This window comes from Pantherophis guttatus, chromosome 3 (genome assembly GCF_059756535.1).
Source record: "Pantherophis guttatus breed Tessera chromosome 3, ASM5975653v1, whole genome shotgun sequence".
NCBI lineage: Eukaryota > Metazoa > Chordata > Lepidosauria > Squamata > Colubridae > Pantherophis > Pantherophis guttatus.
The window spans coordinates 128093264-128105938 of record NC_142065.1 but is presented as its reverse complement, the minus strand read 5'-3'; the positions used below and the strand labels follow the sequence as shown (position 1 = coordinate 128105938).

The following is a 12675-nucleotide window of genomic DNA, read 5'->3' as shown; positions in this document are numbered from 1 at the left end:
AATGGAGATTTGCATACTCGCCCACTCATCCCTTGCAGGGCCCGAGAGTTGTAAACCCATTTTACGGCATCAATACTGCCACCCGTTGGTCATTTATAACATTAGCGGCATTACTTTTCATTTAAGCTGTGTCTGTGTTTGGTATGAATTATAGTCTTCTCAGCAGATATTTTATTTATTATGTAATAGATTTATATACATTAAATCAAATCAACTTACATCTTTTCCTCATTTTCCATTCATAAGAATGCTATTAATAGGAACAAATTCTTAGTTCTATTGATTAAAAGATTCCTAACTCCTGGCCTCCTGGCACCCCAAGAATCACAAAATAGGTCTTCAGTATTAAGTTGTTAAATGTAGCATTTTAACCCATTGTGGAATAGGTCATGTGAATTGAGAGCTGCTATCTCCCATGCAGGACCACTTAATCTTTTTTACCTGACAGAATATTGAGGAATTCTTGCAAAATTTGTGGTGGTCTTGTGTCTTGTACATTTGTAAAATGGCTGCTGTGGACAATTTAGCAAGTTACGAAGCACTATTTTATTGGAACATTGCTTCCATATAATCTACATTTCCTATCTTTTTTTAAAAATGTGTATTTATTTACTTATTATCCCAACTTTGTTTTTATAAATAACTCAAGGCAATGAACATACTTAATACTCCTTCCTTCTCCTGTTTTCGCCAGAACAACAACCCTGGAAGATGAGTTGAGCTATGAGAGAATGATTGGCCCAAAGTCACCCAGCCAGCCTTCATGCCTAAAGTGGGACTAGAATTCATAATCTCTAGTTTCAAGTGCACTTTCTTGCCTTAGGCACTAGACCAAATTATTTTCGAACTTCTGATTATTTTGCCATATTTCCAGGAAGGTCTACACATTTCCAGTTGAAGTTTTTGGGCTTCAATTAACTGAATGTTCAAAAGACCATTTGGGGTCAAGAAGCATTATTTATTTATTTAATTTATATACCGCCCTTCTCCCAGAAGGGACTCAGGGCGGTGAACAGCCAAAATTAAAAAAACATACAAATACAAAAGTTAAGATAATTAAAAAGAATTAACTTCCAACTAGCTTCCAATTTAAAACCCCCAAATCCATAAAATTTAAAATCCCAATTTAAAAATCATTTAGGCTAGGCCGGCTTGATGGAATAAAAACGTCTTCAGGGCTTTACGGAAGGTATGGAGGTCCGGGATCAATCGTATTCCAGGAGGCAGTTCATTCCACAGGGTGGGTGCCCCCACAGAGAAGGCTCTCCCCCTGGGGGCCGCCAGCCGACATTGCCTGACTGACGGCACCCTGAGGAGGCCCTCTCTGTGAGAGCGTATTGGCCGGTGAGAGGTTATCGGTAGCAGCAGGCGGTCTCGCAAATACCCTGGCTAGAAATACTAGAAATATAAATATCACTGGCAGCTTGTTTACCAATATTTCATCACTCTTTTTTAATTAAAAAAAAAACCATGTGGGCAGGAACCTTGGTAGTTCACAATGCAGGTCCTCAATATAAAACAGGAGGATTACCAAGAAACTTGATTAAAAGCACTAAGGTAGAAGTATGGAGTTGATGTTAAATTCTTCTAGAATCACACCAGATCATCAATTTGATTTATTAATGAAGCCACTGGATATAGTAGAGAAGTCACTTCACATATATAACAGTATCATTCCAACCTCTAAATTTCTCAAAGGTTTCAAGCATTATTGGCCTAGAAAAATGTATATCCTTCAGAAATGCATTTTGAATGTACAAATGTCCACTAGAGGGCACTCATACAACAATAAAATAACACTGATTTTTATGGACCAAGGGAGTGGAGAGATATCAGTTAAAGTCGTTAATGTAAATTTTAGATAACTGATAAATAAATGTTTTGGAAAAAATAAGCTTTGACTATTATTTCAGGGTGCATTCAAAGTGCATAATATGGCAGTCATGGTCAAATCAAGTCTTTCTTGTTATTATAACCCAGATAGTACTTTAGAGAACTTGCAGAAGAGAAAAAAAAATATGCATGCTTAAAATATTGAGAGTTACATAAATTCCATAATATTGGACCAAGACTTTGGATAACCCAGTCTGTTGTTAATATTGAAATAATGCATTATGGCCTTGGTTTACGCTATTTTATGATGTGTTTGTGTGTTTTTTATTTTGACTATGCACCACCAAGTTGGGGTTGTCTCAAAGATCATATAGATTTTCTCTGCCCTGGTCTTTCAGATCTTCATGTTTATTACATATTTTCTTCTATATTTAAATTGTATGTTAGCCACTCAGAATTGCAATCTGTGAATTGAGCACTCAGAAATTGCATGAGAAAAATAACATGAAATAAATCTTTCTAGAATTTCCCACTGCTTTCCCTAAGCTTTGCCTGATCTCCATCTTCATCAGCCTCCTCCCTCTCCTCTAATTTCCATGTGCTTTTTTTCTACCCTTACCCAGTCTTTCACTTGCTAAAAGGCTACATACAGTTCTTTCGATCCTTTAAAAACAAGATATTGTTGACTTAAGGGGCAAAAAGCAGCACATTTTCCACTATACTTCTCTGGGACAAAATGAGCAAAAATGCCACTTATATTAGCAGAGAAACTATGACAGTCTCTGTATCATAGCTCCCTCTACTGATAAAGAAAAATACATTTCTTTTCTTTTTTATTATCACCTATCCTGCCAAAATAATAAAGTTACATTTTAAAATGAAATAATAAAATATAATATTGAAAACCAATAAAATAAAATAAAACATGTATATATAAACTGGTCTTTGTTCTTTCTTGGAGTATAACATTTACCCAAAAAATCCAAAGCTTGGAATGGCTTTTAAATCAATGGAAATTTGGTTAAGTGCAATGTATCAAGGATATCATTGGTTTTTTTCAGTGTTCCTATTTACAGTGCCTTTACTTTATAAATGAACACAAATTTTAAATTCTCTACCAGTATTTTCTATTATTCTAGGTACAAAGTAGAAGCATTACAAACAGGCAAATTCTTGTTTGCACATTGATACTGTACTTACATCCATCTTTTCTGCGAATCCACTTAACACAATTAATTCTCTCAGTATGACCATTCAGTATTCCCACTACTTTTCTTTTCTAGAGAAAAAAAAACCACATACAAGCCAATTATAAAAAGAAATTAGGAAAATTTTGTTCTTCAGAGGAAAAAACTTCAGAGACGCTGAAATAGTATCTTATTTGAGACAGATGTTTCCAAGAATAACTGATGACAAGATTAAAGAAGGCATTTTTATTGGTCCACAGATCAGATACATCATCAATGACAAGTGGTTTGAAGATCTGTTAGTGAGGCTAGAGAAAATTGCCTGGAAAGCATTCAAGGATATTGTTGAGAATTTTCTTGACAACTACACAGCACCAAACTACATTCAACTGTTTTTACAAATTTACAGCATACAAGGCCTTGAAGTGCAACATATCATTGAAGATACATTTTCTGCATTCACACTTGGACTTCTTTCCTGAAAATCTAGGTGCAGTCAGCGACAAACATGGAGAAAGATTTCACTAGGACACTTTCACAATGGAAAACCAGTATCAGGGCAACTGAAATTCATCAGTGCTGCGTGGCTATTGTTGGAGATTGCAGTGAGATACACCAGACACTGAGTACAAGCAAAAATCAGCAGCATAACAATTTTGCTTTTTCTGATCCAGTACCTACACTACAGTGCTACGCAGCAATCTGACCGGCAATTTTGTTCAGTTAACCAACTAATAGCATGGAAATGTATTGGAAACATATATCTTTCCATCTGTTTATACAGTGTAGTACCATGAGTGTTGCCTTATGACTTGGAAGGCCCAGAATTTCATCGCCTCTCTGCTCTGAAGTTTATAGACTGATCAAGTTCACAAACTGATTAAAAACAGAGGGAATTATTTCTATGGCAAGCTGCTTCCAGCAAGAGGTTAAAACATGTACACTGCTCAGTAACTTCAGTTGTCCTTAACCAGAGCATTTGATGAAGAGCAGCAGTAGAGATAATAAACTAAATATACACTTCCTTGTGCTTTTTATCATTTTAAATTTTTTAACAGTTATTTGTTGTTAGCTTTGCTATATGCCGCTAAGAATCACTTGGCTGTGAGATTGGCAGCTGTATGAATGCAATGAAATAAATAAATAATGAGGATTAATTTTATGCATCAAAGTGTTATGGACGGGTCATTGACTACAATAAAGGTAATGTTCTGCTACACTGGCATTTATGCATGTCCCAAGAAAATTCTGTAATAATGTTTATTATGTTTTTATTATCCCTTTATTCCATAAACTCCAGAAGTTGTCCCAGGTCTCTTCCACCGTTTCATCCACCGTTTATAACCAACCAATTACACGAAGAGAAAACGGCACCCAGTAATGTTCAGGATTGAGGCTCACTCGCAATTATAATCAACACTTTCCAAAGCTGCTGTACCTCCGTAAGAACACCAGACGCAGAAACAAAGCAAGTCACTTTTCCCCATTACTGGGAAGACAACCGACTCAGTTGCATCAAGACACCCAAGAAGAAGCAGGAATCAAATGCGCCCCCCCCCCGCACCCGCGCCTCTATCCCATTGCACGCCTCCAAAACACATGTTCAGGGAGCTCGCTAGCTGAACACGAAGAAGCCCTCCGGACCAAAATCCTCGACCTCCGTTCACGCCTCACCTGTGGGTCATAGAGGATGACAGAACGACAAGACCCGAACGCCAATAGAGGTCCTCTCCCCCAAGAGATCACTCCGGGGCCGGCGCGGTTAGCGGAGCAAGCTACATGGGACACTTCTAAGGAGGCTGCCATTTTCCTCTCGCGTTCCAATGAAGTTGACTCCAAGCGGCCGCCGTCGAAAGGCTCGTCAGTAGAGCGGAAGAGATAAACTCCGGCAATAGCTTTAAGAAAACGGACTGGCATTCGGAGAGTGTTAGAAGCCTACGATTACGTCAGAGTTTTCATGCTAATCCGTTCGAAAATTCCATAAGAGACCTGCTTGCTTTATATTGTCTCTGTAGGTTTTTTTTTTAAGGACTCTCCACCCCGCCCCCATTTTTGGACTACTTCCATCCTACTAACACAGGGGTGGGCAAATGTGGCCCTTTTACAACCTGTGGACAGTTTCCAGGTTCTTAAAAGGGCCACATTTGCCCACCCCTGTACTAACACATCATTCTAATCTCATCTTCTTAGAAATCAGTTGCCCTTCCATCGCCAAATTTATAGATTGATAAATAATTGATTTGGAAAATTTTCAGGGGTCCTAAATTTACTGAGAATCGTCGGGAATTTCCCACTTAATTTAACCTGGGATAGGCAAGTAGTCTGACAATGCATGGACAAAACGAGATCAAAATAAAATAAGGCTGACAGTGTATGTTTTACTCTTTCCTGTTTTTAATTCTATTCTTAAGTGTATGTCTTTTATATGGTTTTATCTATTGTACCTGTAAGCCACCCAGAGTCATTTGTCTAAATCTGATAAATAAAATTGATTTGACAGATAAATGGGGAAGAGATTTTGCATATATCAAATGGTGAATGGATTTTGTGCCCACCTTCTTGCAGTGGTCCTGGCTATTACCTCTTATTTTCCCTAAACAAGGCAATCAGGTTTTGCTGAGAAAGAGTGACTGGCCCAAAGTCCGCCAGTCAGCTTTCATGACTAACAAGAGGACTAGAATTCATATAGTCTCTTGATTTCTAAGCCAGCGCTTTAACAATCCCACAGTCTCTTTGGATAAATGAATAAGCACACAGTGACTTTTGAATAAACATACAAAGAATTGCACGGATCCCACTCAGTCTGCTGAAAAAGAACTTAAAACCACGGGTCTCTGAGCAGTTATGTTTTGGTTTAGTTTGCTCATGAAATGATCATAGAGGGCTGAAAATGAAGATAATGTGACCATAAGAGCTTAAGAAGCACTGAAACATTTCTTTCCTAACTTTCTTTCCTTCCTGAGTCATGAGATCTAGATTTTGGACACTTTCTGTAAGCCCATTTGAGGTATACTAGTTCAAAAATTGTTGCCCTGTGATGCACCATTTCAAGCAGTTAAAGGTCATGATGAGAGTTTTAGTAGTATGGATATAGATAGGTAAAATCCCCATTTTCTGCCTCAGTTGGTTATTTGCTAACTCAAAAATAATATTTAAAGAAAAGACTGACAAATGCTGTTTCTTCTGCTTCACTGTTATTAGAAATAAATTAAACTTCATTATCAGAGTCAATTGTTAACTTCTGCATATTTTCCCCATGTCTTCAGCAACAATCCAACCAATTACAGACATAGGTTCCTCCAGAAAACGAAGTCACTTTTTTGAGAGATGGCATCATTTTCTTTAAAAAGCCATGTGAAATTTCCAATCCTGCCCTTTTTATTTGAAAGAATGCACTCGTCTCTTCCTACAGTAAAAATATTTGGAACTGTGGGTTTTCAAAGACTTCAATATGGAGTTGAGCCATTAACAGCACCTTATTGTTGTAAATTCCGCTGATTTGTGGTAGTAGACTTGAGTGGGAACTAAGCAACAGTCATTGCTAAGCAACAGTTTCTGTTCTGGTTGAAAGATATTGACATGACAGGGTGCAGAAATAATATTATGGTGAATGAGAATGACGTCTGTAAAGTAGAACAGAGAAATCTTAACACATTTTAAGAAGAATGCAAATCCAATTTTAGGAGTATGCATATTATTGATACCCACTGTTTACTCAAATGTGTTAGAAGCATTTCTGGAGAATTCTATCCAAGTAACATTGCCAGCTTTTTCTGTTGGCCTGTTCCTAAGCATTTAATTGTAGCAGAATACCCAGAGAATTGGCAGATGGAACTTTTTATCACTTACGCCAGGGGAAATTTCATTGGAATTAGTGGTACAAGAGCAGGCCCTACAGTATATATTATGGCATAGACATCATTTGATTCAGATTAAATATTGAAGGCAACTTAAACCCATCTGTTAAAAACCTTTCATCGTGTGTTCATTTCTACAAATTCAAATGTTTATAACCAGTTTCTATACACTGTTCAAGTTTTAACAGATATGGACAGGGAAAAGGAACTCCATCATTAATCTCTTCAAATATATGCACATTAGCAGGATTTGTTATATTTTTCTGCATGCCTTTGCATCATTATATCATTATCACTGTTCACTTTGCTCATGGAATCAGGAGAATCTAATTTGCTAGCATCTCCTATGCTATGCACACTGGCAAGAGATCAACAGGAAATCAGGTCAAGCATTCTATGCAACACACTTGATGGTTTTTCAAAGTCGATATCCAACAAATACAGAAAGTGATCACTTGCTAATTATGGTTGCCTGCAGTGTGTTAAAACATGCGCTCAATCTCTCATGCTGGCAAGACACAGATTACTTTCCTGGAATAGAACATGCCACTTAGTCAACAAGTTTAAACTATTGTTAGCTGCTTCTGTAACCAAACACTTCTTTCTATACAATTTCCTTAAGAGACTTAACATGTGTTAAGCGTGCTATATTAAACCAAACCTCAAGATGTTACAGAATAACCTACAATATTAAATAAATAATTTAGCATTATTAATGTAGCATTAATTATTGTTATTATTTGGTAAATGTTAAAAAATGCTTAACAAATGTTTTAAAACACTTTAATATGGCAAACTTTAATTTCTTTAGACAGATTATAGCCCCTTTAAATATTAGAATAGATGGGATGTTTTATGATGGCAGGAGCCTGGTGGTGCAGTGGACTAAACTACTGTTAAAGTAGTATTTAGCTGCCAGCTGCCTGCAATTACTGCGAGTTCAATTCTCACCAGGCTCAAGGTTGACTCAGCCTTCCATCCTTCCGAGGTAGGTAAAATGAGGACACGGTTTGTGGGGGCAATAAGCTGACTTTGTATAAAATAGAACACCGCTTGGGGGGGCCAAAAGCCCTACTAAGCAAGTATATACAAAAGTATGAAGGCAATTGCTTAAAAGCATTGTAAGCCACCCTGAGTCTCCGGAGGAGGACGGCATATAAATCAAACTAATAAATAAATAAATAAACAAACAAACAAACAAACAAACAGGAAGCATCTTGTTAATTAATGTCAGCTGTGAAGTTTCCAAAAGATGCCCAGCAATGCTTAATTCTGTGGAGTTTTATATCCCAGCATCCATTAACAATCAGATTACCAATTTTAATTTGATAATCAAATGCTTCTTCTTTCTCCCATTTAAGACACATAACATCATTCTCAATATTTAAGGCTGAGCAAAGCAATAGAATGAAATAATTAGGGTGGCTGTAAAGTAAGACATTAAGGAAATTATTCTTGTGGGGAGTTATTCTTGCCTTTTTTTATCTCTATTCTCTATATGTATTTTGTTTGTTATGTTTGCTGATATTTATGATTTATGGTCTATTCTACACCAGGCATGCCCAACCTGTGGTCCATGGGTCAGGTATGGCTCTAGACAGCTAATAATACAGGCCCACACATCATAAACTTTTAACATTATTATGTGGTTTATATATATCAAATGTGTGTGTGTGTGTGTGTGTGTATACAAATACACACACACACACACATACATACATACATACAGTTTCTCTTCATTCAATGTGGCCTAGGCAAGCCAAATGATTGGCCCCATAGTCTATATGGTCACCCAGCTAACATGTGACTCTGGGTTTCTAACAATAAAAACAATAATAAACAGAAAAAATATTAGTCTGTTACATCCCGCAGATAAAACATTATTCCAAAGGTCCTCAAGACAAGAACTTGATCTTTGTGCTTGTGATTTCTCTTTGAGGTTAAGACACATTTTAATGTCTCCATGCACATTTTTTATTATGGGAATAATTTCCAATCACCTTCTGAAATTTCTTTCTTGCTTTCAGTTTCTCAACTTAGCCAGCAGCCCTGAAATTCCATGCACATAATTAGGTCCAAACTTGCTTAACTTCAAGATTAGACAAGAAGGGCTAAATATTCCTATTTGCTGTGGTATATTGACTCTAATGGTGCATGTGATTTTCTGGCATTAAATATTTTGGTTGCATATTTAGAATATGTAAATGTTATCACTTAAATATATCTGGTGGCCACAGAAAGATGCTAGATGCGAAAAACTGTATTCTTTATTTGACTGCAAATCTTAATTCCATATGTACATGTTATTTTGATTTATTGTATGTTTGCAACTGTCTGCATAATTGTATCCAATGCTTTTTAAAAATGCTACGTGACCACACAATTTGTTCCTCTGAGACCAGAGTAGCATTAGCAGTCATTTCACAATATACTCATAAGAAATTGTATTCTGCTATCAATAGGATGATTTGATCAGCTAACGCTGAGGGTTTTGATTTTTAAAACAAACAAAATAGCCCTAGGAGTGAAATTGTTTTGCATGTGTCTTCTAATCATGTTTATTTATCTTGTTAGATTCATTTCATATATTAAGTTCTTTGTCAAGAGCATAAACTTCTTTCCCATTTTCAAAAACCATTGAACCTTTTCTGAAATTGTAGCAAAAGAGACAGTTGGTCTTCTGCTTATTGCTGACCAGTTCCAAGACTTCCTTACCACTGGTCATACTAGGTTGGGTGTGATATATAGTTCAGCGGTATAGATCCTTATTATCTAACATGAATTTTATCATGTTTATGGCAAAAGTAAAAAATGAGAACCTCCCTGCTTGTCCTTCTGCCTCTACTATACATTCCATTCTAAAGAGGTACCCATTTTAAAGAACCTTTAGCACCTCTTTCCTACTTGGACAAAGAGGATGCTTATAATAGATGCAGGGGTGAAATGCTACCGGTATGCACCGGTTCAGGCAAACTGGTAGTGATAAAAGCTACCAGTCAGGTGAACTGGTAGTAAAAAAAAGCTACCAGTGTTAGGAAATGATTATTACCTAACTTGTTGGGTTGGCAATATATAAACCCTCAATATAGCTTTAAGACTGCTGTATTGCATCATACTGTGTCCTGATTGGTTAGCTCTGTAGCCAATCTCCTTAAGAGGGAGCTAGAAACATGGTTTGTTTCTCTTTGCTGTTCTTGCTCTCTGATATCTCTGTATGCTACTGTTTGCAAATCCAGAAGAACTGTTTATTGTGAATGACTACGACGACTGGTAAGAAGACTTTGTTATTGGATTATCCCTGGACTGTCATTTTGCTATCTCCTGCTTTATATGTGTATGACCTGGACTGTTTATTGGACTGTGACTTACTATTTCCTGAAAGTAAACACAACTCAGTGTATCTGTGTGTTGGCTGTGTTTATTCGTAACTACTCTCAATTGCTTTCATGTGCACACCCTTGCTACTCAAGGGTTACTCTGTGAATTCCTTAACAACCAGTTCGTCCAAACCAGTATTTCCGATGATCAGTTGTGCAGCGAGATTTATATTCGCTAGAAAGCAGGAAATCCTGCTTTCTAGCGAATCTAAATCACGCGACACAGCTGTTCCCCCCCCCTCGCTGTTCTATTTACCTTGTTAAGCCTCCTTTTTCCATGCGAAGCGTGTGTTTGGTGCGCACTGTGAGTGTGCACAGCATGCATTTGGTGCACACTGCGCATGTGCAGGCAGCGAACCAGTGGCAATCCGCGGAGAATTTCACCACTGAATAGATGTATATTTGGCAGGAAATTTTTAAGAAGATAGAAAATGTAATTTTTCTCTGCCAAGCTGTGGTCCCATCCAGTGGTGGGTTCCTCCCGGTTCGGTCCGGTTCGGCCGAGCCGGCAGCAGTGACGATATGACATCACTGAACCGGTTCTCCCCCCCACCCACGTTATTCTTACCTTTTATTTGGTCCCACCCCCAATCTATTGCTGCCTCCTGAGTCCCAGCTGATGACTAGAGGGAAAAAAACTGTTTAAACTCTTGCCGCGGGGCTTCAAAGGGCCGTCCTACAGCTGATCAGGGTTAAAAGCAAACAAATGAGTCAGGTCGTAAGTGCGAGGACTGGTCATAACTGCGAGCACCTTCCAGAAATGACTCTGACCAGCTAGCCACGCCCACCTAATCACATGACCTCCAAGCCACACCCACAAAATAAGCCACGCCCACAGAACCGGTAGTAAAAATTTTTAGAACCCACCCCTGGTCCCATCCCTGAAAACATCGATATATTTATACTTAATTTATTGAGGTTTGCAGATCTTTATATCATAAAGGGTGAAGATGCCATAATAAACTATAATTAGCACATTTAAGACTCTCTTTATTTCATTCATCTTGCCCACTATAAAAAAAAATTCAGCCTCCTTTTAAATGTTAGACAGTACTTTGGGAGTTATAAAGACTTCAGTTATCTAAAGAAGGAATTTCATAAAGAAGTAATGAAAAACATAACCTCATTCCTCTGAACTGATCAGATAAGGTGGTATTAGTTTTAGAACTGTTGATCATCATGACTTGTTTTCTTTTCCCTGCTATGCCACTTTGGCAATTTATAAGTAGTTGAGACAGCATGCTGAATATTATAACATTTATCTCTCTTTCAAATCAAAGCAGCACCTGAGAATGCAAGGCACAGCTTGTTTATGGGATGTTTGAACTTAAATAAAATCTGCTTCTTGTTTTAAGGACATTTTCTAACATTATCTCTTTCACGTTCTGTTCTCTGCCTCTTTTACCTAACAATACTTCTTAACTTCTTAGTTATACTATATAGAATATGACATGAAAATGTATAAAGGTGTTAGTGAGGCAGCAGAGGGCTGGAGATGCCAAAACAAACAGCATATAGCCAAAGTGCATACCATTTGTGAGTGAAGTGTATTAATCTACCATCCTATTCCAAGGACTTAAATGACAAAACAACCATCATTATTGTGTGACACTACCATTGCCCCTTTTGGACATATGCACAGAGCTTGCATTGTAATGGCACAATTCTCATTTTGTCTTTGCCCCCCATGCCCTTCCTACAAGCTGACCTATCTGATTCCTGCCTCCCATGTTTTCCTGTTTTTTAGATAAAAATAAACTACAAATATATGTTTGGGATGTAGTCTCAGAGCCATGGCATGTCTAACTTGATCCTGGCACAATATTTGGAGTGGGATAGGGCCAGGAGAGGTAGGGAAGCCCTGTTTTAGCCAGCCTGCTGTGCCAATAAGCAACTTTTGTTGGGTATTCTACTATCAAGGACAAGACAGGAGGTATTTTCTATATCCATATCTTTAGACATGTGAACTTGCTTTGAAAGATCTATCCAATGTCAGGGTTCCAAGTAATACCCCCAACCAATGAAGACTCAAGGCCAGCAGTTCCTCAAAGTTCCATTTTATTAGAGATGTCATATTGGCACATCTGGGAAAACCCAAATCTGAAAGCCCCCAGGTTTTCCCCGCCCAAAGGAAAGTCAAAGTCCCTTCCCCTGCACCCACATATCCATCACATGGTCAAATCAATCCACCGTCCCAACTGGAGATGCCTCCAATCACGCCACTCCAGGTGCAAGCTGAACGTCCTTGACTCTCAGAGAAAAGAATGTTGTTATGGCTAAATACTTCTACCAGCTCCATGCAAACCCCTCTCCCAGTTTCCCACAAACTAAGTGTGTGCAGCCCTGAAGATCCAAAAGAAAATATGGCTCCAGGGCTAACACCCAAATTATTTAAATAGAATTTTGTTTCGTATCCTAACT

The 12675-nt window shown here is 37.9% G+C and overlaps 1 protein-coding gene across 3 annotated transcripts in view; it reads right to left on the bottom strand.

The window, feature by feature from the left end:
* ELP2 (elongator acetyltransferase complex subunit 2) overlaps positions 1 to 4940 on the bottom strand; it is a 59711-nt gene extending 54771 nt beyond the window's left edge. Inside the window, exons 1-2 of one of the 3 annotated variants that reach the window (XM_087891284.1) lie at positions 4695 to 4940; positions 3034 to 3112 (exon numbers count right to left, since the gene is read on the bottom strand). In XM_087891284.1, coding sequence (XP_087747410.1) covers positions 3034 to 3112; positions 4695 to 4937 — 322 coding nt within the window. In that variant the 5' untranslated portion in view covers positions 4938 to 4940. The remainder of the gene's footprint in view (positions 1 to 3033; positions 3113 to 4694) is intronic. The other 2 variants (XM_034411854.3, XM_034411852.3) reach the window with 2 other exon arrangements.
* Between the last annotated feature and the right edge of the window lie 7735 nt (positions 4941 to 12675).